Source organism: Musa acuminata, chromosome BXJ1-8 (assembly GCF_036884655.1).
Source record: "Musa acuminata AAA Group cultivar baxijiao chromosome BXJ1-8, Cavendish_Baxijiao_AAA, whole genome shotgun sequence".
In the NCBI taxonomy this organism is placed as follows: Eukaryota; Viridiplantae; Streptophyta; class Magnoliopsida; order Zingiberales; family Musaceae; genus Musa; species Musa acuminata.
The window spans coordinates 8,305,425-8,332,736 of NC_088334.1; the positions used below are offsets into that span (position 1 = coordinate 8,305,425).

General features: G+C 39.5%; 2 protein-coding genes and 1 pseudogene across 8 annotated transcripts; 1 reads left to right on the forward strand and 2 right to left on the reverse strand.

The window, feature by feature from the left end:
- Positions 1-2,083: 2,083 nt before the first annotated feature.
- On the reverse strand, positions 2,084-5,587 carry LOC103994249 (uncharacterized; annotated as a pseudogene). The gene is made up of 3 exons (XR_010475865.1): positions 4,837-5,587; positions 2,411-2,585; positions 2,084-2,318 (listed from the first exon to the last, which is right to left on the reverse strand). The product of XR_010475865.1 is annotated as an uncharacterized LOC103994249 (transcript).
- A 4,310-nt stretch (positions 5,588-9,897) lies between these two features.
- LOC103993281 (putative glycerol-3-phosphate transporter 1) lies at positions 9,898-15,835 on the forward strand. The gene is made up of 3 exons (XM_009413286.3): positions 9,898-10,155; positions 13,120-14,215; positions 14,813-15,835. The coding sequence occupies exons 2-3, from the start codon at positions 13,219-13,221 to the stop codon at positions 15,376-15,378; spliced, it is 1,563 nt and encodes a 520-aa protein (XP_009411561.2). The 5' UTR covers positions 9,898-10,155; positions 13,120-13,218; the 3' UTR covers positions 15,379-15,835.
- A 3,248-nt stretch (positions 15,836-19,083) lies between these two features.
- LOC135587390 (scarecrow-like protein 27) lies at positions 19,084-26,710 on the reverse strand. 6 transcript variants are annotated; one of them, XM_065078737.1, is made up of 4 exons: positions 23,700-26,710; positions 19,996-20,265; positions 19,587-19,663; positions 19,084-19,503 (listed from the first exon to the last, which is right to left on the reverse strand). In XM_065078737.1, exon 1 carries the CDS (start codon positions 26,132-26,134, stop codon positions 23,774-23,776), a length of 2,361 nt encoding a protein of 786 aa, XP_064934809.1. In that variant the 5' UTR covers positions 26,135-26,710; the 3' UTR covers positions 19,084-19,503; positions 19,587-19,663; positions 19,996-20,265; positions 23,700-23,773. The 6 variants fall into 6 exon arrangements, with proteins under 6 accessions (XP_064934809.1, XP_064934808.1, XP_064934813.1 ...); XM_065078736.1 differs by having other exon boundaries at positions 19,575-19,663; XM_065078741.1 differs by having other exon boundaries at positions 19,084-19,663; positions 19,996-20,260; positions 23,756-26,710.
- Positions 26,711-27,312: the final 602 nt, after the last annotated feature.

Consider the following 27,312-nt stretch of genomic DNA (forward strand, 5'->3'; position numbering starts at 1 on the left):
TTGTATAGTGGGTTTAGCACGTTACTAGGTCTTATGAGCATAGTCGAGAATTGTATCGACAAAGTGTCATGATCTAACAAGTGCATTGGTAATGAAAAAGTATACGAATCATGTATAACAAATCACACATTTCAAAGATATACCTTGGTGATGAAAAAGTTTCAAAAAAAGTATACGAAGAGGATATGCTCCAATGGGACAAATCGTGAGTGAATCAATTTCAAATTTTCTATCAATGATTCATGTATAACAAATCACATTTCAAGAATATATCTCAAGATGAATAATCTATAAAACTCAGAGGAGATTGGAATCGAATAAGCGATAAAAAAATGCAAGGATAAGATGATGCATCAATTAATACGTTACAAGTTTAAGTCGAGGAGTGATCAAAAGCACCCCTGGAGACAAAGACACACATAGATTGATGAGGAGAACATCAAACTCATTGGAGAGCACTCATGTAACAGTAGTGGCAAGGACCATAACAATCTCAATGCAAATAAAAATGCATAATAACAATTCGCACGAAGAGAAACTACTTGGAAGATAAAATACGGAGAGAAAGTATATGAACACTTACCTTGAATGGAGACGAAGGATATGAACACTTGTCAAGCCAAAAATGGGACCATTGCATTCCTTAATTTTCTCATTCTAATAGAGAAAGACTCATTCCTTAAAGAGTGGAGGGGAGCTCCAACGCACGTGTACTTGATCCAAATTTTTTATGAGTATGCTAATATCAATTTATTTTCATTTGTCCCTTTGTAAATTTAAATTTGCGATCAAAATACTCTTTCATTCCTCTGCCTCATTTCCATTCATACATATGAAATACATATATATGAAGTTAGCTAAAATTTTATGTGATTCAGTAAACATAAATGGTATGATAAAATACCACATGAGTGAATACATAGGAATTCAAATCTGCCACTCATACATAGGAATTCCAATCCGCTAAATCACTCATGTTATGATCTTCTACTTCCTAAGTCTTTCCGTTCCTCTTCATCTTTTTTTTTTGTTTATTATATTCTATACATAGTTAAAATTCATTGTCTTACTCTATAAACCTTTCAATTTATGTATAAAAATCTATGTATAGATTTTTATACATAAATCTATACCAGCTATTTCAAAGGTTTCAACTGCATTTCAGGTATGGTTTTGGTTTTTCCCAATTAGGAAATGGTATACAATTAACAAACTCAAGACATTCTTTATCTTAATGAAGTATATGAGACATACATCAGAAGATATTCCTCTTCTTTGAAACCTCAAATGGCTAAATTGGCATCTGATGAACTTAACTTGTTCCAGTATAAAGCAATTGTCGTGCTGTGCAATGTAATGAAGAGATTAGGAGTGAAGAAAGAAGATGCTAAACAGAAAAGAGAAAGGGGAGAACAGTATCTCGTTCTCAAAGAATCAATTTATCCTCATGCTTGGGGGTATTTTCATTGATGGAGGTATCAAGACGAGAAAACTCGACTCAACTTGCAAGAAAAATTTTCAGAGAAACAAGCATAATAAAAAAATACAAAGGCCTACGATATATTAGTGACAGCTAGAAAGGAAAGATTATAATCGAAATTCTTATCATCCAACTTGCAACAGTAAAATTAGAGTCGAAACGTTTTGACATGAGACGAACGACTATAGGACCATGAAAACAAAAGAGGATTTTAGAGAAGTAATCGTAAAAAAAAAAATACAAAGGCCCTACAATGTGCTAATAAAAGCTACCAACGAAAGATCATAGTCCGAATTTCCATGGATGATGGGACTTCAATAGTATCTCAGGTTGGACCATCGGATTATCATGTTGACTTTTGAAATCTTACAAAATCCATTTTTAAATTTTACAGATTATAAAGTACTTGAATGTTTACTTATATGATTCGATTGTAAGTTTCAATAAAATGACAATCACAATTCACTTGCGTGTTTACATAAGATTACGGAAAGGTTAACCTCGAATATCACAAGTACCATACTAAGTCGTGAGAGTATAGTATTGCAGTCTCAATCAATAAATGCAATACGAGAATGCAACAATGACTATATAGATATCATATCATCCAAAATCCATCAGGGCATTTGGGAAAAGAATAATGATTAAATGTTGTCGGAACTTTGTTCAAATAATCTGAGGGGAAAACATATTTTGGATGATAAAATAAAAGAAAAAAAAATCAAACATTGATCATATATCCTTCTTTTTTCTTCGTTACAGAACTGTACCTGAAAAACAGCCCACCATCAACTGCAAGACAACCAACTCCGACTTCAAATTGTTTGCTTCGAATGATCTGAAAAAGTGGATGTGAAAATGAAAAGTCAATGAGCAAGCTGACGACTTAAAGCAGACAACCACAGAGAATCAAGCATTCTTTTAACTTGCCTACTGCTGTACTTTAGCAGCAGAAACATGGCTAAATGGATGTGCAACTTCATGAAGTGTTTTCTCTTCTCAACGTCAAAAGAGATATCAGGCTTATGATATCTCTGGAACGGTAGCAGAACCATAAAATCATAGAAGTCACTAACATGGACAGCCTTCGTACTTAGAACTCTTCCTGCAAATTGCAATAAAAAGAAAAAACAAAGTGTTTAAGGAATATTGATTGCCATATAGAACATATGAATGGCGACAATTTTCCTAAAGTGCAATAACCATCCAAACGTATGTTAGAAACCAAAGGAAATAGAAATATATACCATGGCAGCAGTAAAGGAACAATAAAGTTGACCAACGCATTTAATTGTTGTTTGGCTTGTCAGGCTGAAGAAATCGTTACTTGCATCAGAACTTAGTTCGGCAAGATTTGTCCATAGAAGTTTCTAACCTCTTTGAAGGTTATCCATGATATTTATAGCTTTTTTAGGTGTATTTCTGATATTTCCCCTATTTCAAAGGCTATCCCTGAAATTGCTCTAGCATACTATCTCAGGTAGAGTACTACTACATTGGCAAATATGCTATTGCAGGAATCAAAGTTTCAAAAATGTGTATACAATTTCATATTCTCCTTTTCCATACATGTATGATAAAGTAAAATACACATAATATTTTGAGGTGGGTTACTAGTTTTGGGTAAATGTTCTGGAGGGTTTTCATGCTATTAAAATTTTCAATGATCTACCAAATTCAAAAGTCAAACAAATTTTTGGTGTCTGATGATATCAACAGGTATTAGAATGTTGATTTAACTAAATTTTAGAAGATATTTAAAAGTTAATCATGGAATATATGAAAAGGATGAATGACAAGGCAAATATCTAATAGAAATCCCTTTTTAGTCTGCTAATTTTGGTTTTGGCTAAAAGTTCTGGAAACCATATTCAATTCACTCAAACACAAAGCAGCCAAAACCAGCATTACGGCTTGCAATTGGCAGGAACTCTAAACCAAACCCACAAGTTTGACCCAACTAGGTAATTTTGTTGATTGCAAAATTAATAATGATAAGCCACTACAGCAAACGGCATTCCCTACGCAGGCCATAGTGTGTCATGCATGTATGTCTTTCTCCAGCCTCGGTTACAGTCTTCCCATGCTAACTGGAAGTATCCTTTTCTTAATCCTAAACTAGATTCTGAACAACCACATGCTGCACCTGTTCGTTTATCTATAAAATTTATTTTGCAGAAGGCACCATGATTTTAAACTTCCTCAAGAACCTCATTCATATACCAACGAGCAAGACTTTTCCCGTTTTCTTTTGCTACATGGCCTTTAAAAGGTTGCAACACTGGAGAAGGACAATACATAATACTCATGAAGCTCAGAATTACATCTTCGTCTCTAAATGATTAAAACCCTTAGCTGATTTTGCAGTGTTATGTCCTTTGATACTTAACAATGTTAATATCAGTATGAATATTCCCTTCTATCTTTTGAAGCCACAAAAAAGATAAATATATAATGCTATGAACTCAGTATACAATTCTATAGCACATGTTATGCATTCATCGATGAGAATGGATGAATGGATACACGCATGTCATGTTCACTTTATAGAGCCTGTCGAGCACTTGCACCAACAATGCCATGTATCTATTGTGTGTTCCACAAATTCATAGCTCTAAATTACTTTAAAAAAATCCTGAGCTCCAAACATCACTGTCAATATCCCCTATATTCGCATTTGCAATTTAAGCTAAAACAAACTGAGTCAAGATTGTCCTAGGGAAGACTTCTCATTGACACTAGTTCCTACAGAAAAAACCTGCCCATAAATTCAAGTAGAAAAATTTTCAAAGTAACATGACCCTTAGCGAAACTCCTCGACATCTTCGCTCCTTTCCAATTTTCCCAATGATATATTCCTGTGGTCTTTCGACTTCAAAGTGTCCTAATTCCTGTGGTTTTTTAATTCCTTTTCCAATCGCCTAGACTAAATACACTCTAGGGGGCAGTGGTACTGCATCAAAGAATCCAAGGATAAACATCTACAGAAGAAACTTCTCTTTTTATGCAAAACTAACAAACTTTTAGGAACTTTGGTAGCTTAGGAAGAGTATATGCATCATAGCATAGAGTCCACATTCAAGCGCCTTTCAGATATCAACTACTGAGATTTCATTCTATAAGTATGTGCAAAAGAAAATAAGAGCACCTACAAAATTATAGATAATCCCTAGCAGCAAATTAACATTCACTATCGACAGAACAATACAAGATTATGATTTCGGGCTGTCAAAGCTTTGATTCGATTACCATGGCTAAAGTAAAGTCAGCATACATTAGACAATATATTAACCAGATTCAAAGAAACCAAACCTTTGTGACTTGTCTTGAAGAACAATCTTTCATGCATGTCTTACCTTGAAAACCATCGATCAGCACCATTCTTCCTCAAGAAGTGCACGCTCCCTCTCCTTTTCTTTCTTCTCCCGCCTCATCCTCTCCTCCCTCAGTTCCTCTATTGTCTTTTTCCCCGCATTCTTCTTCCCCGATCCACTTGCAACCATGAATCTTCCAACTTCCTCGTCAACAGCCTCTGACATGGCCGACGGTCGTGAGAGGTACCACGGCGCCTTCACCCCCTTCCCTACCAGTCCATATCCCAGCTTATACTTCTCGTCCTCGGGCGCCACCGACGCCGGATTGTCCTCTCTCCGCGGCTTCTTAGAGCTCTTGGATCCACCGTCTTCAGCCTCCTCCTTCCTAAATATCTTGCCATCACGGGGGATCCCTTCGTCCTGGGTGCCGCCAAGGGAGGAGAAATCGGAGAGTCCGTCGAAGAGGTTAAAGTGGCGAGAGTCGTCATCGAAGGCGGGGGGGTTGCTGGTAGTGAAGACCGCGGGCACGGCGGAGGCGCTCGAGGCGGAACTCGGCGGCGGGACTCCTCGCGCTGGAGCTGCTCCTCGCGGGCAGCGGCCTCCTCGTCCCGGCGGACCTTCTCGCGGTTCTCGTAGTTGTACACGTTCCACCGCTTCTGCGGCAATATGTTGAGACCTCCGTGCCCTCCCATCGATCGATCGTCCTAGCGAAGATTAGGGTTCCGAGAGGAAGGGATCCAGGAAAATTATTTGGATTTCGTTCGCCGGTCGATTTCGTGGGAGCAAAGACGAGCTAATTACTAGAACTCCTTAGCATCCTTGTTACTATTTTAAAAAATTTATATTAAAATTTTTATAGTTAATAGTTATGTAACTGATAAAAAATATAATATATATATATATATAATATAAAAATAATAGACAAAAAGATAATTTTAATATTGGTGATGTATCATTACATCGTGGGTGACTGTGACGATGACGGTTAACAAGAATAATATAATGATCAGTCTTGCCAAAGTCGATATTCAAATATCGACGATAAAGATGAAAAGGAGATGAAACGGTGAGGCATATAAGAACGTCGCACTGCTTTGCCTCTTCTTTCTCCTCCGATGCCGTTTTAAATTTGCATCAACATTGAAGAAGGAAGATGAGACTAACGAGGCATCTACGTCACCGACGAGAAGAAGAGAGGAGGAAGAGGAGATAGGTGAGATAAAGTGGTGTAGCACAAGAGGAGGAAGAGGAGGCAAGTGAGACATCTACATCGATGTCGCATTGCTCTACCTCCTCTTTATTCTCGTAGACCATTAGATTGTTCAATGGGGCGTTGCATCGCTTCCTCTACGTTGGCGTCGTATTATCTCCTCTTTGTTCTCATATACTATCGATGTAGCATTGCACTACCTCCTCTATGTTGGCATCGCATTGCTTTGTCTCCTTTTTGTTCTCGTTGACCACCGCATTGCTGGAAGAAGAAGAGGAAGAGGAAGAGGAGGCAAAGTAGTGCAACATCGATGCAGATACCTCACCTCCTTCCTCCTCCGGCACTAACACAAATATAGATGCCTCATTATTTTGTTTCATCTTCCTCCTTGTCATTGATGTTTAGATCAACATCAGCAAGATTAACCACCATATTGTTCTCGACGATCACCACCACAATAGTCATCGATGACGTCATTATTCGTCATTATCATTGAAATTATCTTTTGTCCATTATTTTTGTATCATTCATATATGTGTTTTCACGTGTTGTATATTTCATCATCTAGAGATCATGATGATAAAAAGGTTTGACTATAAAGGATAAATTGTAATTAGTCCGAGCAAAGATAAGCAACCTGTAATTAGTCATCGATGTGGGTATATATATATATATATATATATATGGCGTTGGCAACTTTGAAAACTACTAGAATTTGATATTTACTTCCTATTAATTCCAGTAATAGAGTAGCAGTGGTAATAATAATACAATGGTCGTGTTTGCATAGAATTTGATGGGCTAGGCCTATTAAAGATCGGCCCAGCCCATTTTCACATATCAGAATATATATATATATATATATATATATATATATATATATATATATATATATATATATATATATATAATGTTATCAAGAAAAAGAAAAACATATATAGATGTGTACAACTTATATATAAATACTATAAATATTATACTAGTAAGCCCACAAGATAAATGGGACATTAGCGTTAGACTCGATGGGATCGATCTTCTCTCAAACTCAAGTCAGAATGCATCAGAGTTAGAGATTATAACTATATCTTTTTTAAGATATATCTTTTTGAATCAAAAGTTACGTGGTAGCTGAGTTGGCCGAGCTTCCACGACTTATCAATGGCTAACATTGTTTACCTAAACAGCACTTCCGTCATCTGCATGCAGCTGAAGCATTTGTCAAGCTGCTTTAGGCCACATAATTTGGCAGCTCTTTTAATGTGCAGCTGCAGACCAAACTGAGGAGTTGTGGATGCCAATGCTTCTACTAAGATATCTGCTGATTCACCTCAAGACTTGAGACTGCGAAACTGATGTTTGCATGCAGCAGCACCACAAACCTGTCCTTTGTGTAGGAGCCTCATCAATGGAACCATGAAACAACACTGGTGGAGTGGGGAGAAGCGCAAACATGAGGCCATAAGAGAGTGTTGGATGCATAAGCTATGGAACACCACTACCATTAAAACAAAATGACCTTAGTGTTGGATGCACAAGCTATGGAATCCCAATATGAAACATAGAAATGTGCCTAACAATCACTGAGTGGGAATCCCACCCATTGCCTCAAATTTTGTACCACTCAAGTCGTGAGATCAATACTTTCATGGAACTTGTTCTGGCCACTAATCAAAAAGTTCGAGTTGAGATATCCTTTACTATTTCTCAGGTGATTGCACGAAAGTTCCAATCATACAAATAAATAGCCATCATGAACTTTTTTTGTCCTTTGATAAAGAAGAAACATCAATTCGGCTCTTCTTGGCTCCATCTCACGACGTGCATTCAATTGCTGAACCGGATTCCAGTTTCTCAGACCAGAATACAAACTCCACCTTGGTCCCATTCAATAATCGTGATTGAGATCGAGAGTGGACTACAATTAATAGCAATTGGTCAGGTAGGTTGCCATAAGGTTCATTCCTGTTTCTTAACATATTATGATTGATCCAACAAGGGAATCATAAATTCAATCGGTCACCGGTTCGGTTCTCAGCCTTTTCGGTCTAATGATATTCTAATAACTATGGTTAGAATGATTGCATATAGATTACCTTTTCTTTAGCCAAGTGGTGTCTCAGCGCATCCTCCCCTTCCGTACTTTGACCTTATCTATCTGCAAACTGCTTGTTTAGTGTCTCTCCCCATGCACTGCTCATATGCTGAATGTCTTGAGAATACTGACGAGTACAAGATTCAACCTGCAATGAGGGGAAGAGTTGTCTTTGATATCGTCAGATATGGTCTCACAATTATTCACAAGATTGTGGATCAAACAAGTCTTCTACAGTACAAACATTGATTGCACACTTCCCATCTTGGAACTCACTAGCAAATGCTATAGAAAGAGAGGGAGATAGAGGCTGTTAAGCTGTGATTTGTAACATCAACTTCTACTCGATATGTGACTGATATCAACAAGGGGATCAGGTTGGGTAGATTCCAAACTCCAGGCGCAGGAGAAGCAGATGGAGTACGGTGAGAGGGACTTTGCAAGTAGGAACAGTATGTCCTTTGAAACAGCTGATGTCCGCTTGCAGGATCACCACCAGCTTCAACTCCAGCCTACTGCTCCACGAACATATGTCCTCGACACTGATGTCTTCGTGCAGGATCACCACAAACTTTAACTCCTCTTCTGCCCCACAAACAGCGCAGACTCGAGACGACTGATGTCTCGATGCAGGAGGAGGATTCTCACAGGCTTTGCTCGTCTGCTGAACCACCACAAAAGAACGGCATAAACGAAGGTGGGAGTGCAGAGAGCTCGTCGCCATCGTCTGCTGTAGAAAGGGATGTTTCGCCGTCGTGGTGAAGATAAGGGAGAGGATGAGAGAGTTAACGTAGACTCATCAAGCTGCGGAAAACCACGTACGAAGAACACGGCGCACGTCACTTCCTTTCGTGAACGCAAACCATCCATCAATGCTGCTGTTCTTTTGTCGAAACTGCATCGCCCATGAAACTTTTTTGAGGGATGATGTGATCTTATCATGTTAATAATTATCGTATTTATGCCCGTAAGATAATAGAAACAATATAAATTTTTTGAACGATATATAATTTATAAGGTAAGAAAGTGATTTTTATTGCTGGAAATTTAATAGCCAAGCTATAAAATTTAACGTGCTATTCTTTTCCTCATTACCCGATTAGTTTACTCGCCTTAGGATTGGAGGTAGCCTTTGTGCCTGCGTGGGACCCATTTAACGTCCTAAATCCCGAGATATCATCTTACGAAGTGTGTCTGATGTGTACGTGGATATTTGTGGTGGATCATATATTTTTATTTTTATTTTTATTTTATTTTAATATTCATGAATTGTCAGATTTATACCGCTGAAGAATTTTTTTTTCCTATGATTAGTCCTCCCATTTGATCCATCACACTATGTGTGCTGATAATATATATATATATATATATATATATATATATATATATATATATATTCCAAAATAAATCATGTATGCTGAAATTGAGGACTGTTTAAACCCATAAAAATGTATAATATACCAACAAAATCATAAAACTATGACATAGTTTATTTTTATTTTTTTAATTAGTAAAGTCATGATTATTTAAGAAGAAACTCTCCAAAGGTTATATATAAAGGGGTGCGCACTAATTAATATCCATGAATTAGTATTAACGTTGCACCGCCGCAGCGACATGTGTCAGCCTATGACAAGCGTTGAAGCAGCAATGCGTGCACCTGGAAGCAATGCCGATCTGCGGTGGGACCCGGCGACTGGACCCCATCGGAAACAGCAGTGGAATATGCGGGCGGCCGAGGAGGGAACATTCGTGGAATATACGTGGAATATCCCCAGTCTGTGGTGTCACGAAGGGAATGACCGAGGAATTCAGCCTCGGCAGCCACCTCCACCGAGGCCACCACCGAGGGCACCTCCGTGATTTGGCGCACGCGCGGGGCCACTGGCTGTCGCTGCCTTTCGTGGCTACAAATCCCCGAATCTGCCCCGTCGCCCACCTCCTCCCTTGAAGCGTGCGAGCGGCTGCAAAGCATTCACTGTCGGCACAAGAGAGAGATAGAGAGAGAAAGAGGGAGAGGGAAAAAGAGTTGGAATTGGTGCGAGCTTCTTATCCTCAGGTAACGGCCCACCCGACAAACAATCCATTGTTTCCGAATTCTGATGCAGCTTAAGCTTTGTTGTGTAATCTTAGAAAACAGTTCATCATCCAACATGCAATTTAGCGACATGATATCACTGGATTATGTTGGTATATTTTCTATTATTGAAAGAATTCATAATCCAATATGCAAACTTGCTGCATGTTCCTTGTTTATTATGATGCGGGTATGTTCTGTTTATCTGGTAGGCAAAGTTGATGCCTTCTTAGACTAATTTTCCATTGGTCTTCTTTCCTTTTATCGATATCTTATTGTTCCATGGGCTCTGAGTGTATAGAACTTAGGTGTTTAGCTCGACCAGGGAACGTTAATTGGCTTCCTGCATCCCTAATTTGAGGTTCAGAATGTTAAAAGGCTCGGTCTTTTTATCTATGCACTGTTTTCTGGTCAAGATGCAATTTGGTACCAGTCGTAAAAAGATGAATTCATGCTGTATGCATTGATGAATTGAGTGTTCTTCGAGGAAACCTGCACTTGACAAGACTACATAATTATTCCATTTTTTAGCTGAATGCCTTCTGTTCAGCTATATTGATTGGCATTGTTATGTTTCTACATCGAATTAGCTGATTCAAGTTGTTTGATGTTTTCGTGTTCTCGTGCTTTTGTATTGTTACTATTTTATGTCAATGTGTCAGTTAATTCGAGTGGTCGACTGATAATTCTTCCTCAAAACAAAAAAGCAGTTGAATTCTCGTTTCTTATGCTATTTTCTAAAGTAATTCAAGGTGAAATGAATATTTGAAACATGCTGATGTATTTATTAATTTTTTGTTTATAGAGTATAAAAAGTTCTTCCAATTGCAAACGTCATATGTGAGACGTTTAGTTTATTTCTTATTTGAATAAATTTTTTTAGCTTAAAGGTATTTCGTTATTGTTATAAGTTGCTAGGTTGCAACATATGGAATATTTTTTATTTCCTAGACTACTCAAGGAGAAATAAAAGAAAACCAATGCAAAAAAATGCAAGAATAAAAATGCAACTTTTATTGAAAATTTCTAAACATAGTAATCAATAAAAAATATGTCAAAAGGGAAAATTATTTTTCAAATAAAATACGGAATGCTATATTCTTTTAAGAATGAAAGAACATATGATTTATTTGATTTAATGTAATTATAATTTTTATTTTTGTAATTATTTGATTTGTTGTAATTATAATTTATTCTTTTAAGAATTAAAGAACAAGATAATTTTTCTATTATCTTGCTCTGTTTATTTTCTCTCTCTTCCCTTTCTCTATTTTCAGATAATAATTCAGAACATACCATTTAGATTTAGTATCAAAACTTTTGGTTTAAGTAAGATGTCATATCATTAACATTGATACATATTTCAGTTTTATAAATTTGTAATGAGTTACTATGTCGTGAAAGCCTATATATAAGACTAATTTACTTTATTTCTTATTTGAATAAACTTGATTAGTTTAGGGGTATTTCAAGTATTTAAAATATTTTTTATTTAGTTTCCTATATTGCTCAAGATGAATGAAAAGGAAACCAATACAAACAGATAATTTTTTGTAAATATGAAAGTCTATCTCAATAATATATCAAAAGGGGAAGTTTATTATTAAAATCAGATATGGAATCCTATTTTTTTTCAATAAGGTAATTGCATAGGGCTTGATAGGAGTTTCGTGCATTAGGTACACTTTCTCTTTGTGTTTCTCTTTTCTTTCCTTGTACATGGTCGAGAAATGAAATCTAATGGAACATCAAAGAACATATGTGGAGGTGCAACATCTTCATCTTGAACATCCTATGAATATTCTGCTTGATATAGTGCAATTTCCATGGTTCACATTACCGGTTCGTACCGATATACTAACCAACTATCGATACGGTATGTACCGAGCTATATCGAGCGTACGGAGCATACTAACACATGATACATGGGGTATACTAATATACCGCTTGTATCGGTCTCCTGTCAGACCAGTACATATTGTCCATATCGAGCGGTACACTACAGTATGGGGAACCTTGGCGAGTTCAATAGTTATATTTTTATAATTATCTTTCTGTGGTTGCCTTCTCTCTTCTCCCGTTAATTTCAAATAAAAAGTTAAAACTCGTTCGATATTAAATTTGATATTAGAGTTCTTGATCTAACCAAGATTTGGTTTAGTCACGATATTCTGTTATCATGACCAATTCATATATTAGTTTTATAAATTCAGGATGAGTACTACTCTCGAATATGATACAAGACCAATATTGTTTACTTTTTATTTGAATACATTTTATTAGTTTAGTATTTTGAGTATATCATAAGTTGTCACATAACATCCAGGATATTTTTTGTTTAGTTTCCTAGATCGTTGAAATAGAAGAAAGAGGAATCCTTCAAGGAAAAAAAAGGAAAGAATCACAGTTTGATTTTGATTCAAGATTTTATCTGTACAAGGAAGACTAATCTCTATTTCATTTCTACAAATATTAAAGCTTATTAATTAAAATATAACAAAATGGAAAGATTATATTACAAATCATATATGAAATACTATATTTTTTGAAGAGGTAAAGAACCAATTATTTATTTGATTTAATGTTTCTAATTTCGGTTTTTTTTTTTTCTTTTTCATATACTTGGGTCTATAATATGAGGTTAATAAAATGTAATGGAACATCAGAAAATAGATCATTATATTGAGTTTGTTTTCCACTTTATGTGTGTGAGGATGTATGAGACATGCAGAGTTGTGAGACCTCCATCATGATAGGATTATTCTGGAGTGATAGAGAGTCAAGTGGTTATCTTTTTTGATGTCCAGTTATCTTTTTGTGGTTATCGTCCCTCTTGTTTCCTTCATTTATATTCAAATAAAAATTTACAAGTTGTCCTACATCAAACTTGTAATGCTATTGAATTATGGGCATGGTTATAAATTTCTGAATTGCTTGGCTTTTCAGATGATGCTCTTTTTGTAGCAGAGTAACAGGCCATCAATCTTTGTAGACCAAAACATCTTCCTGACCATTCTTCCAAGAAAAAATATATTTGTTGGGTTGATGGATTCAACAGGTGAACAGAGAAGTGAAGCACAAGACAAGAGGCCCATCGGAGTTCGCTTCTTGGAGTACATCACGGGCAGTCGATTGAGCTTCAGAACATATCAAACGATTGTGTTGGTTCTAACATTCTTGGCATATGCTAGCTACCATGCTACTCGGAAAACCACAAGCATTGTCAAAAGCGTGCTGGATCCAGAGACATCGAAGCTGGGATTTTCCCATTGGTCAAGGTTTTACTTCCTCGGAACAGTTGGGGGGACTGAGCCAAAGCCAAGACTAAAGGATGGTTGGTCTCCATTCGACACTTCAGATGGCACTGCCATGCTTGGACAGATTGATGTTGCTTTCCTTTCTGTCTACTCTCTTGGAATGTACTTTGCTGGGCACTTAGGTGATCGGTTTGACTTGAGAATCCTTCTGACAATTGGAATGGTGGGGACTGGAATCTTCACTTCCCTCTTTGGTGCTGGTTATTGGCTCAACATACACAGCTTCTATTACTTCTTGGCAGTTCAGATGTTAGCTGGTCTGTTTCAGTCCACAGGATGGCCATCGGTCGTGGCTGTTGTTGGGAATTGGTTTGGAAAGAAGAAGAGGGGACTGATCATGGGGATATGGAATGCACATACTTCAATAGGAAACATATCTGGATCGCTGATTGCTTCTGCTTTACTGAAGTATGGTTGGGGTTACTCATTCGCTGTTCCTGGCCTTTCTATCGCCCTTATTGGGTTGATGGTGTTCTTATTCCTTCCTGTTTGTCCTGAGAAAATCGGGATTGAAAGTGAGGAAGATAGCCCGTTGAAATCCCCTAAGAAGAACGGAATTACTGAGCCTCTGTTGGAAGGACGATCAGATGAAAAAGAAAAAGCAGTGGGCTTTTTTGAGGCATGGAGGATTCCTGGTGTTGCACCATTTGCTCTCTGTCTCTTTTTCTCCAAGTTGGTGGCTTATACTTTCCTCTATTGGCTTCCTTTTTACATCAGCCACACAGGTACATCTTTTTATTAGTTGGTATTCATGTCAGAATATAATGTCTTTTGTAATTTTAGATGGGGAGTATTTAATTCCAGTAAATATAAATGTATTTGAATGTTGGAATATCAAAAATGTTTTCCTAGTACCTCTATCCGTGATTTATGCCTAAAAGTATCTGGCATGATGCAAAGGCAACACTGAAACTGGAGTCGACCACATATCAAAAATATTTCATCATATTGAAATCATCAAATTATGTTTCCGCATTAGTACTAGATTTATCTCATCCCTAGACCTTGCATTAGTGGGAGACTCATGTTGAGTGCCTCGGTACTTGCTTTGGGGTATATAACTTTCGTCAGGCTTGTGCTAATTGTGCAGATTTTGTACATCCGTTCATTTTAGTTTTAAGGCTTGGCCAATGTCACATCCAGAGTTAGGCATCCAGCATGTTTCCTGTTAAACAAGTGCATTAGGGAAAAAAAAACTGATGCCTCGGTACTGTTGCGAAAACTTAATTGTGATACTGCTGCATTGCATTCATCTATTTTTCTGATGTTGTGTTCCTAGTTATTTCACATTCTAATACCATGAAGCATTCTTTATCGTGCAGCTATCGACGGAAGCTACTTATCTGATTCAACAGCAGGGACGTTATCCACATTGTTTGATGTTGGAGGTGTTGTTGGCGGCATCCTCGCTGGCCATATCTCTGATCGACTTGATGCCCGTGCATTGACAGCAGCTGGCTTCATGTACTGTGCCATTCCTGCTCTCTTCTTCTACCGAATCTATGGCAGCATCTCCCTATACTGGAATATTGCTCTCATGTTTGTCACTGGTATGTTTGTCAATGGTCCATATGCATTAATAACAACAGCAGTATCGGCAGATTTAGGAACACATAGCTCCCTAAATGGGAACTCCCGGGCCTTGGCCACCGTGACTGCTATAATAGATGGCACAGGGTCAGTGGGTGCTGCCATTGGCCCGCTGCTGACAGGCTACATATCAGCCAAGAGCTGGAGTGCAGTGTTCACAATGCTGATGTCAGCCGCACTGGTGGCTGGGCTTCTCTTGATGAAACTTGTGGTGGCTGAGGTGTCTGCAAAGATGGAGTCTGCTAGATTGCGAGCCAATTGGCGACAGAGATCACCTGTTCCTGAGCTCCTTGTATAACATAGCTATGTTATTTTAGGAGGTGGAAAGCTGCGAGCAGGTCCTCTATTTATTTTTTCAGAGGAGTGGCTCTTTGTTGCTTGACATGAATAAGAGCATTGCTTTGGTCCTTCGACAGCATGCCCCTCATTGCAATGGAAGGGTCACTATATTTGGATTTGGTTGTCATGTTCAGGGCCATGATGGTTGAAACGGGCTACATTCTGCAAATTCTGTCTAGAGTCATTAAGCTCAGGTTCACACTAGTTTTGATGAGCAGGTGATATTAAACTTCAGTCCTTTTCATTGTGCTTATGGCTGCTAGAGTCCAATATGACATATTTGAGCTGCTTGACACAGTCGCAATATATTATCTGTATATTTTTTCCTTTTGTGCTAATGGCCTCTTTGAAATAAATTGCATTTGTAATCGAAACACCTTGTTCTGGATCTTGTATAAAGCACATTACACACTTTATGTCTCCTGCTATTACTCCTGATATTGGTCTTCTGCTGTATGTATTTTGGAAGGTGTAGCAAAGATATTTATTTTGTGATTTGAAGAAAGCTTCGATTGTGCTAAAAGGTCAAATTATATATTTCCACCAAAAGTATCTATTACATTCAGCAATGCTATGAAACCTGGAATATATTAAGTAGAGGGCATTTCACTGCTTTGTCATTCTGTGTTATAGTTGTCATCTAAATCAAGGAAGAGATGCTTGGAACACTAAATTTGAGACATTTTTATAGGATGCTTGTTCTGACTGAACCATTTTTATTGGCATGATGGAATGATCAAATGTGTTTTTGGAGTCAAAGAGTCTGTAAGATGCATAAGGAGTGTGAGTACCCCAGCTGATGAAAGATTGTGAACAACATCAGCCAAGTCATTTGTGCTTAATTGCATCTGGATTGAAGTACATCAGCAGAAGTCCCTCAAGTTGTAATTTATCTTGAGTTTGGGTCAGTCTTATGAAGTATTTTGCTTCTTTGAGTCAGTCTAAAGGCAGTTTGTTTGTGTTAAATGGGTGGTTTCTTTGCCTTATTGTATGCATCAAATTTCATCATCTTCATTTCTCTTCATTTGGTTGCTTTCATAGATACACACACATGTATGTATACATGTATGTTTTATTAGTATATATAATAAAATACAATTATTTTTTTTTATTAAGTTGGAAGTAATTTTTTCCCTCTTAACATAAAACTGAGTCAAGAGTGTGAGTCAGATAATAACCCAACTTCTACAATAATGAGAGCAAGAGAAAGGCATTAGTTAATTAGACTTCCTCATGCTGTTAAAACATATTATATCCTTAAGACTTGTGGTTAGGCTTCACAATCTACCATCAATTATTCCCACCACCACCACCACTATTTGTGGAAGAAATACAAATTCATGAAACTTTGTTCTTTCAAGAATCTTGTCAGGGAAGTACAAAAGCATCCCATTGTCTTCTACCTTTTCATTGATCAAATGCCTCAAGGCAAGCTTGACAGTTGATGGAAACACCAAAGGAAAAGAATTATTCTGCTCTTTTCCCACTGACAATTCACATCTTATCTGAACTAAAGCTTCTCAGGGAGGCCTTTTTAAAGGGAAGTGTTTGTAAAGCTTGTGGGATATTTAAAGCATCTCCAATGTGATCATGAGAATATAATCTTTAGAGGCCTTCCACTTGTTTTATGCTAGACTATGATCATGATCATGATCACAAAAGGAGATAGATGAGGAATAACTTTTGGGTACTTGACAAATGTTTGTGAAACACATGCCCATATGACCTTGATTTATTGTTGTTGTCATTTGGCAGTCTTTAGAGAAAAATACTTTACAAGTTACTATTTGCATTGTGTGATGGTGGAAGAATAATTGACATAACTTAGCCACTAGGTTTTTTGAGGAGGAGGAGGAATCAAGTTCTTCCATTAATGGTGATCCACCACTTACCACACAAAGTTCATGTGCTTTCTACCTCATCATGATCATTGTCCTTGTGAGATCAAATCATCTCATTGTATTCCCTATTTTCTATGATTGAGAATTTGATTCCCTACACACTCCCTGTCTACTTCCACAACAATTTATAAATCCAAATCATCTTCTAATGGTTAGGCTAGTCATTATCTTTTTCTTCAGTTTAGGAGAAAAGAATTCTTGTTTTATATATATATATATATATAAAGATTAAGTACTGAAGATAAGATTCAATCTCAAGATCTTACTATCAACAATTAAAATCTTTGCCTGTTGACATTGGAAGAATTTATTGATTTTGAATTCTTAATCTTGAATTAAATCATAATTCAAATGTCTAAGCTATATAACATAGAAATGAATGAGCATAAAGCATTCATGGGTGTGGGGGTCCCAAGTAGGATGCCTCATAAAAGTTTGGCTCACAAACTTAAGATAATAATGATTCTCCCCCCAACTCTTATCTCAATGGCAACTGCCCCAAGCAAAGGAGATAGAGAGTGGAGCACTCCAAAATGGAGCTCTTTAACAAGCATATATAGGTAGGTGGACATCAATCCTTTCAAGTCCATCATAGGCCATAAAATATAAGACCTTGCAAGGTATTGACTGAAGAACAAAAGCTTTAAGAACAAAGGAGAACCCGTGAAAGAGACATGACAGTGATGATTGGAGTTGACCCACTTTTTCTTACTAGAAATGAGGAAAGAATAGAGAGAGAGAGAGAGAGAGAGAGAGAGAGAGAGAGAGAGATGTGACTGAAAGGGAAATAAAGCTTGAAGCTCATGATTTGGAAGTTACTCATTCCAAGTTCATTCAATCTTCTATACTTTGTGGGGTCATTCTTTCACTAACTACAACTATTATCATCATCATCATCAACATCACCACCACCATCTAGTGCAAGAGTTAAGATATATCACAAGTCCAACTCGAGCATGAGTAGTGCACCTCTTTTGGGGTATTATTTGCATGTAAAAAGATGTGTGGAAAGGGAGGGAAGCGTTGGCTCTACGCGGTTTGTGGAGAGAGAGAGAGGGAGAGAGAGAGAGAGAGGATGGAGTTCGTGAAGAGAAGAGGAAAAGGATTGCCGTCGGCGAGGCATCTACAAAAGTGTTGGGTTATCAGCACCTCATGCGCTTGTCACACCAACTGTTGATTGGATGATGGTGCTCGATGTGGATCAATCCAATTCGTGTTCATGTCCTTATGAATACGATCTTGTAATATTGTCCGTTTGCGATTTGGAAAATGAAGGTAATCTATCGAGGAGAGGATAGAGAATCCAAATGCAGCTTTTGAGCTTGTGCAGGGGCGACCATGCACCATGGCCGTCGACCTCCTCCTGGGGGCATCGAACCCCATGGAGGAGGAGGAGGAGGCTTCGCCATCACGAAAGCCGAAGCCTCCTCCCACATGCTCGTCTCCTCCAGTGCCAGCCTTTCTGGCGATCAAAAGGGAGGAACTCCATGGGAGCTGAGCCCAGAACTTTAGGGTTTTGCTTCCCACTGCATGCATGCAGGTTGCGTTCGACGTAAAAGCACGAGGCCATGGGGAAGCTTTTGTTGCCACCGTGCTCGGAGCCCCCCAGAAGTGTTGTTTGACCCAACCACATGAATGGAGTCGAGTTAATTAACCTGGGTTTAGGAGGAGGAAGAAAGAACATGCAAGTGATAGAGAATGCATTTTAGCCATCACATCATCTTCTTCATTCCATGCACTTCATAAGGAGCGAAACTAAGGGATGTAATAACCAGCTTGGCTTTTCTTCGTGCACTTTGCCTGCAGCTCATGCATGGAATCAACATCAACTTGTTGCCATTCCTGTCCTCCCAAAGTGTACATTCCTTTCCCCATTGTACGTTTGAGGTGATTCTTAAGTTCCCCATCTTTCCCAAGAACATGGTCCTCTAATATCCTACCCCAGTGCCTCAGCTTTACAGTGCAGAGGAGGAAGAAATGCAGGCTGTGATCCTAAAGTGTCCTTGGAAGGTTTTAATCCGTCAACCACATCTGGTCACTGAATTCAGCAGACATGCTCTGCATTAGGGCAGCATTCTATCTCTCTCTCTCATGTATGCTTTTGTTTTCTGAAGATGAAAATGATTGATCAGCTTGAGGCATCCCCAGTATCTTGTCACCATCCACAGCACAATCTCTAAGACCTGGCATGAATCAAGTATACAGTAGAGAGATGTATAACCAAACAATATGTATGCCAAATGCTCAAACAAACCTGGCTTGGTACCTTCTTCTGACCAACTTGTCTACCACTGCAAAAGCTTCACGCTACCAGGGAATGTGGAGGGGTAACATGAAGTAGAACTGCATGGTGAAAGATCAAACAAGAATGTTATGTGATTCCAAGAACTCAAAACTATCACAAACCAGAGCCACACTTGTTCAAAAGCAGGATGTCTTGAAGCAATCTTGAGTGGTTGGTTATTTGGAACTCAAAGATTAACATGATGTAGAACTACTAGGAGAAGAAATAGAAATAAATAATGTATGTTACGTACTGGGAGACAAAAACACTTTTCCACATGGAAAAAGGAGATTGTACAGACATTGATTTAAGATTGAAAGCAGACAAGCTTTTCAACTAATGGAGGAAGAGGAAATATAAACTACAGAGTTTTTAAAAGAAAGAACAATACCTTGATGTCATGTGGAATGGTACAAAGACCATGTGAAGGATTAAAGAACAAACATTAGTTTAACCCGATGGATCACAATTAGACTGATTTGCCCGGTGTTAGCCCTACATACAATGAATCATTGCACTCAGAGCAAAGACTGTATCTGCCCCATCAGTGAGTGGCAGGTCACTACCCAGCAGCCAGTGTCATTTGATCGATGTGTTGTCGTTCATGAATGGAGGACTCTTCTTGTTTGATCGAACAAATTCGGTGTCCAAGAAGACTGCCCTACAAACAATGAGAACATACAAATGTCAATTGCAATAAACAAAAGCTAACATGGCCCCTTGTGCTACGACGACAAATTACTATCACAGAATTTGATGATTGAAACAAGTATACAAGATCAAATTACTAATTACTTGCACGTGCCTGACAGGGACAAAATGTCACCATTAAAGTATCACATTCTCTACAGTAACACCAACCCAGGTATGTCGCTGTCAGTAAAATAAATTGGGATAGACATAGGGACCGATAAAACTCTGACCATTCTTGCTCTGGAAGATCTCATTTTGACTGTAATATGTGCAGCATAATCACCAAGATCCATCTACCCCTCGTAAACATGATCCAAATTCCTCATCCATGTTGCCATAATTTAGCATCCCAGATTACTACAGTAGATGCACTAGAATGCCAAAGTTGGCGATCCAATGTCATCGATGTCACTCGATCATACAAATATAAATTTATTAAAGAAAAACAAAATTAGATAGCAATAAAAATTTCAGGTCAATATGACCTGGAGACAATTTCTTGGACTGAAGAATATTTTACAAGACGAGGATAAGATACGTACATCAATTCTTCTAGTACAATTTTAAATCTAAAGTAGTTTCAAGTGAGCATCAACAAATGCAGCACGTCTTATTTCACTGCCACCATAGAGAATGGCCATAAGTGCCAGATATCTATAAGCAACTGATATGAGAAGAATCAAGTTTCCGATAGTGGGAAGGATTGTTCCTAGCAAAAGCAATTTTTTCGGTATGGAAATTCCATCAGGATGATATCGATATCAAAAATGTAAAATGTATTTTAGGACTATTCAAGATACCATGAAATCAAAAATTGCAACACAAGTCTATGGCAAACATAAATATTATGACAGCAGTGCCACAGAAAACTCTCAAGCTCAATTGATGTGGCTCCAGTAGCACACTGAAATAAGCAAGGATGCAGAGGAAAAATAAATCTGAAACTGATTATTTCTATAGATAGAAAAACTTTACCATCCCAAAAAGAGTCTTCGAAACAACATCATGGTCCTTTTATTTTCTGACTCTCAAGTAGGTTATAAACAAATAGAGGATCATAAATAACAATTTTACCTTATCGATAATATCAGATGCTTTAGAAGTTCAAAAAAAGAAATATTTTGGCACTAGAACCCATGAGATAAAGCTAAACAAAAAAGGAGTTAGAAATATTTACTGGCAAATTGGAAAGATAAAGCAAGCCCCATTCTTTTGGACTGAATAACATGAATCACTTTTCAGATGCATTGTTTTGGATGAAAATTGTGACTTACAACGACTAGCTGCTTGTGCAATCTGATCAGGACAATTGACCAAATTAGTTAATTTACTCACCACTCTATGATTACTTGAGTGAAATAGGTTAGAATGAGAAATTCGCATTAAAAGGATTCCAAGGAATATTCTTGAAAATAATATTACAACATAAAATAGACATCAGAATATGTGATAATTGATACATTGTAGACCAGACCTGTCAAATAAATCTCAACTTTTGACTCAGTTTTACCTCAAAAGAAAAAGTAAATCCAATAATCACCAACCACTAGTTATAAAAGGCAACCCTCACTACTCAGGAAGTGGAGAGATGACATCCACACCCCGGTCTTTTGGTTTCCTAAATGAATGTCTACCTGCAAACAAAAATCATCTGGAAAGATCACATGCATGGGACCTATAAACAAATATCATCCGGAAAGATCACATGCTGTCCCATGCCCAGTAGATCAGACCATAAGTTAAATGCCACAACTAAATGTAGAGCAACATTACACATTCCAATCCATGTATAACTATCAACTATGTACCCACAGACACAGCCCTGGCTGCCTTGAAGGATGAAACCCACCGGTAATCAGGTAAGGTTAGGTCTGTGTAGTTCACAATATGAGATGTTTGGTTTCATACATTGAGATATACACAATATGAGTATGCCTTCTCCATTAGAATGAGTTTGTTCTGATCCTTTCGGATAAGCCCTCATACATGTGATTGTTGTTTCTTTTCATAAGATGGTGAAATGATACTTGGGTGTCCTAAGCAATTATAATACTGAAGTCTCATCAGGAGTTCGCATCAAATGAGTCCTGAACATGTAGATAAGCTTGGCATACAGTTGACACACTCACTAGACCATATGTTGTTACAATACTCGTATAAAACAAGATGTGTAATGGCAATTCCTCCTTAATACTCACAATTTAAACATTATGACACAGAAAATTTTGAACTCACAACCAACATTTTTGTACAAATTTGCATTTCAGAGTCTTGTTAGTCCTTTAATAATTCTGCTGGGTTGAGAACATATGTTGACCTCCCTTGATGACCAGGGGACTGATTAACAGAATGGAGTCCGTTGCTGACAGTTCCACTGTGGTACTGAAATTTGTTTTGTGCATACTGCATAGTTGTGAAAAGAGTGTCGTGACCCCAACATCACATATCTTCTAAATTTGAATAGATAAGTTGATCTTGTTCTACAAGCTCCATGGTTATTTTCCCACTAGAGTAACCTTTCAAATAGATTAACTAACTTTCCCTTGGAGTTTCATATAACACTATACACAGTATATACTTAGCCTTGCTCTTTGATTTTATAAGTAGCTTAGGAGCTGGCAACAAATATTCGTTATACAACCCTCATCATGATAATTCTAGTTAAATTTCTTGTAATTTTCAATCAACAACGATTGCAAAAATTAGTAGGTCTTGATCTCACAACTTTTTACTCGGATGTATTGTCCCAATACTAATTTCACCTACTTAAATCAAAATACCTATGTTTCTTCAGCAAATCAAACCTTCGTTGAAAAGGAAGCAAAAGAAACCTTGGGAGCTAAATTTGAAGAATCATGAATTAAGGTATTCATTATCCAGTAGTCCTGCTACCCACTAATTTCATTGTCTTTCCAGATTAATATAAATGATGAAATGCTGAGAAGAAAGAAATAAAATAATAATGTTTCAATGAATATGACCATATTGATAATTTTACACATCTTTAATGAAGTCTGATGATTTAACAGCTATTGTATATCTGATAATAATTTTCATGTCAAACCCATTACAAACTGAAGATGAAGTGACCAGTTTCATATAAATTATACAGAAGAAACAAAACCCAGGTCCACCTATCATTATCTTATCAAAATAATAATAACTTGACAAATAATAAGGTCATAATCATCAAGATGCACTAAGACATTTTCAGAAGCAGAAACATAGAAACCCCAATGGATGTCCAATGTGCCAATGCCATTTTACTTGGAAACAAATCCCTCAATGATCACATGGATTCAAGATGCGAGATCAGTAGAGACAACACCAAGAGAACAAAAGAAGTTACCACTATAGAAAATTACGTTATGACAGCATCTAGGCCCAACAGAGTTGGAGTACCTAAAGTGCCAACTTCTGCCAGAGATTTGCAAGGATCAGGAACAAGGATAACATGCCTGTCTGAAAGTAGTTCTTCAGCCCCTCCAAGCTGACACAGAGACAAGCTCCTTGCGCTGCCAGTAAAGGTAAAGGGAGGCCTGGCGCTTCTCCACATGAAATCCTCTGATCTGCACCCTCTTTAGAAGGCAGTCAGCCTGTGTTTCTGTAAAATTGCTGAATTGGATGGGCACAAACCCTGCAGTTTCAAAGAGCGTTCGCCAGGGAAGCATCTTGTCAGCTGCACGGTATCTCCCAAGAACAGAACTCTCTATTTTTGGTTGTAGCAAGAACCTCTCAATCTTGCTGGCTGTATCTTGGTTGGTCCCCGATGCATCAATGGAATCCATAAGTACCAAGGAGGACTGGAAAGCATGGAGGAAGTGCTGCAAGAATGGCAGGTCACTCCGATCACACCCTTGGTCAACTGAGACCACAATCTTCGGAGAGAGTTGCTTCACGAGGCGGAGGAGAACTGGGAAGGAAAGGTTTGCAGAACCTATAGGGAGATTTACTGCTATGGCTTCACCTCCCAAGCCATGGAGCTCTAATGGATCAAATGAATCAAGGCTATGAACCTTAAGTTCAAAGGGAATGTTAAGGTCACTTGCAAAATGGGAGAGGTTGTCCTGGATAAGGTGGAGCTCCATGTTGTTGTGGGAGTAATGTGACACAAAAACTGTAATTTTGAGCATCCTTACTGCACCTGCCGAAGAACAGCGCCTCTGTGCCAGCTCCTGCATGAAGGAGGACCATTGTCCACCAAACCCAATATCAAAGTCCATGATGTGGATGCGGTCACAGCCATCGAGCTCTTCCAGGAGAGCCTGGATGCAGGTGAAGTTTGAGAATTGGATGATGGGTGAGACCTCGGAGAATGCCTTGTATGCATTGAGCTTGTGCACAACGTCCAAATGAGACATCAGGGGAGCAGAGAAGGTGCTCTGCTGACGATGGGAGGTTGGAGTTGCAGAGAGGACTGTGTTAGATCCGTTAGAAAGGATCAGTTGCAGTGCTTCCTTGAAGTAGAAAGCAGAGCGGATAAGGGGCTTCCCCGAGGGAGAGGGAGAGGGGAGTTGGTGATTGAGCCGCGCCAATATCCCATGTGCGCCGACGAAATTTCGGGCCTCTACCATCTTAGCAGCCTCGAAAAGCAGATCGGCCAATGCGTGTTGTAAGTGCAGCTGCTGCGCAGCCACAGCTGAGGTTACATCGTCCACGAAAGCTGCCACCTTCGGCTTCACTGACCTATTCTGGAGCTGACGCAGAGGAAAGCCGTGGCTTTGCTGCTGGTATGACTGTCGCCGAAGGAAAAGATCTGAGTTGGCAGCGGAGTCCAGGAAAGGAAGTTTCTGAGGAATTTGGTCGGCAATGGCGGGGTGGCGCTTCAGCTGGGTGGGTGGAAGGAGCTGCGGAAGCTGCTGCTGCTCAGCATGCCCCGCGCTGAGGAAGAAGGGCGGGTTCGGGGTGGCTGACGCCTGATTCAGAAGAAGGCCTGGGCCAAACAACTGTGGCTTGTCCAACACGGTATCTGGGAAGTACATACCTTGTGGTAGTGAGAGCGGCGATGAGATGCTGTTGCCAGCCTGCGGCGGCAGCGAGAAGAACTGACTTCCCGTTTGGTGGCCGAAGGTGGCCCCTTTGATGTTGGCGTGCACGATGGCCGGAGACACCCTGCTACTGCTGCTCACGAGCGAGAAGCCACCACCAGAAGCAACGTTAGAAGACAGAGGAAGAGAAGAATCCGTAGGGGCCGAGACCGACGCCTCATCCGCAGTCCTCCCAATAGATGCAAGCCCAATGCCTGGGTCGAGAATCCCAAACCCTAACCCGTTACTGTTACCATCGAACTCCACTGAGCCGTGGGATAGGAACTGCTGCTGGTGCTGCTTAAACCCGGCCGCAGAGGGGTCGTCGACATCACCCATGATCCACCGGAAAAAGGTCTGCTCCCGGCCAGGGGAGGCCGCAGAAGTATCCGAGAGTATCGCCTCCCAATCGTCGACACCAAGACCGCATTTTTCGCCTCCAGCAACGAAACCCATATCAAGCCCGGTCGGTATCGGCTGCAGCTCAGCAGCCCACTCCTCCTTCCCGACCGCACCACCGCTCTCCTCGGCGGTGGAGTCGACGAGAACCCATTTGTTGGTGGGGATGTCGGAGACCGCCGCCACTCCGGCGGTGTCGGAGGAGCCGCCGCCCAGGGAAGAAGACAGTGTGGCTGTGGAGGTGGGAGGGCTAGGGCTCCTGTGATCAAGCACCGATCTTGGCTCCCTTCCCTGTTGGATCACCAACTTGGGCCTCTTATTCACCCAAAACAGAGCCTGGTTCCCCTCGAAGATTGTCTCCACTGCTTCTAGACCCCCCTTCCCCTGGCCATGATAGGGCAAACCCCTCATCTAATGCTTCATACAAGACGCCAGATCTAAGTTTTCTCACCTCACTCACAGAGATGGAAAGAAGAATAAGAGATCTTGAGAGATGAAATAGTAGAAGCCGGACAAAGATGAGATCTTTTATGCGTCCACCAACGGGAGTATAATACTAATCCCTCCGTTTCAAATGACACATGGTGGAAGCTTAAGCGCCTCTTCCTCTTTCTGCTATCATCTCTCGGCTCTCTCACTTCAAAGACCTTTTTTTGCCCTTCTCCTCTCCTGTGCTCCTGCTTCTGTTTGAAATCTTCTATCTTTCTCCGGGGGATGGACTGTGACCGGAAGGAGAGGGAAGAGGAACGGCAGCAGCAAGAGAGTAGTACGCTGTACGCCTCTCAAAATTGCCTCTTTCTCTCTGTATCCTCCTCTTCTCAGCTTGCCATGGATGCTTGCAGCATAAAAAAGCAATAAAGTGCGTCCCCTCCAATCTCTACCTCCCTTTCTCTCTCCAGAATTATCTCTTTTCTTTGCTATCCTCCCTCCTCCCCGCCCTCCGTCGCCATTGTATAATCGAAGTCTTGGCTTCTGACATCCTGCAGCGAGTTCCCTTCTTAATGCGACACTGTTACTTGGAATCCCGGCCGTCAAAAGTGTAGCATCATATTTTTGATTTATGACCAAAATATCCTCAGAACACAGGAAGTAGGTCGTTGGAAATTGGGGCTGTTTCCGTCTTTCAACACGGCCCTCGTTTTGTGACGCTTCACGGAGTTGAAAACGCCGCGACGCGACACGACACGACACGCTACCTTCGCCGAAACGTTATGTATCGAGCCGACACGATATGTGGATGTGGTTCCGTAAACGGTTGAAATCGGTAGAGATAGAGTTCGTTCGTTGTTCGCGGACCAAAAGATGCCACGTGGTACGTGCTGGCGTCATCTCCACGTATGAGACCTGATATCTGATACGAATCCAAGGGCGGGTAAAAAACGGGGTAACTCCAAACTGGTGGGTCCAGATCTACTGAGATGCCACGTGGAGCCTTCCCGAGTACTCAATCAGCTGCACGCTTTCCAACAGCGACCAGCCTTTGATTTCGCTCGTGGAAGACGTGGCGTCGTCGAAGGCTGTTTGGTGTTCGGCGACGTAGGGGAGAAAGCACGAAGATCGAAGGCCGTCAGATACGTAGGGCCCACGAT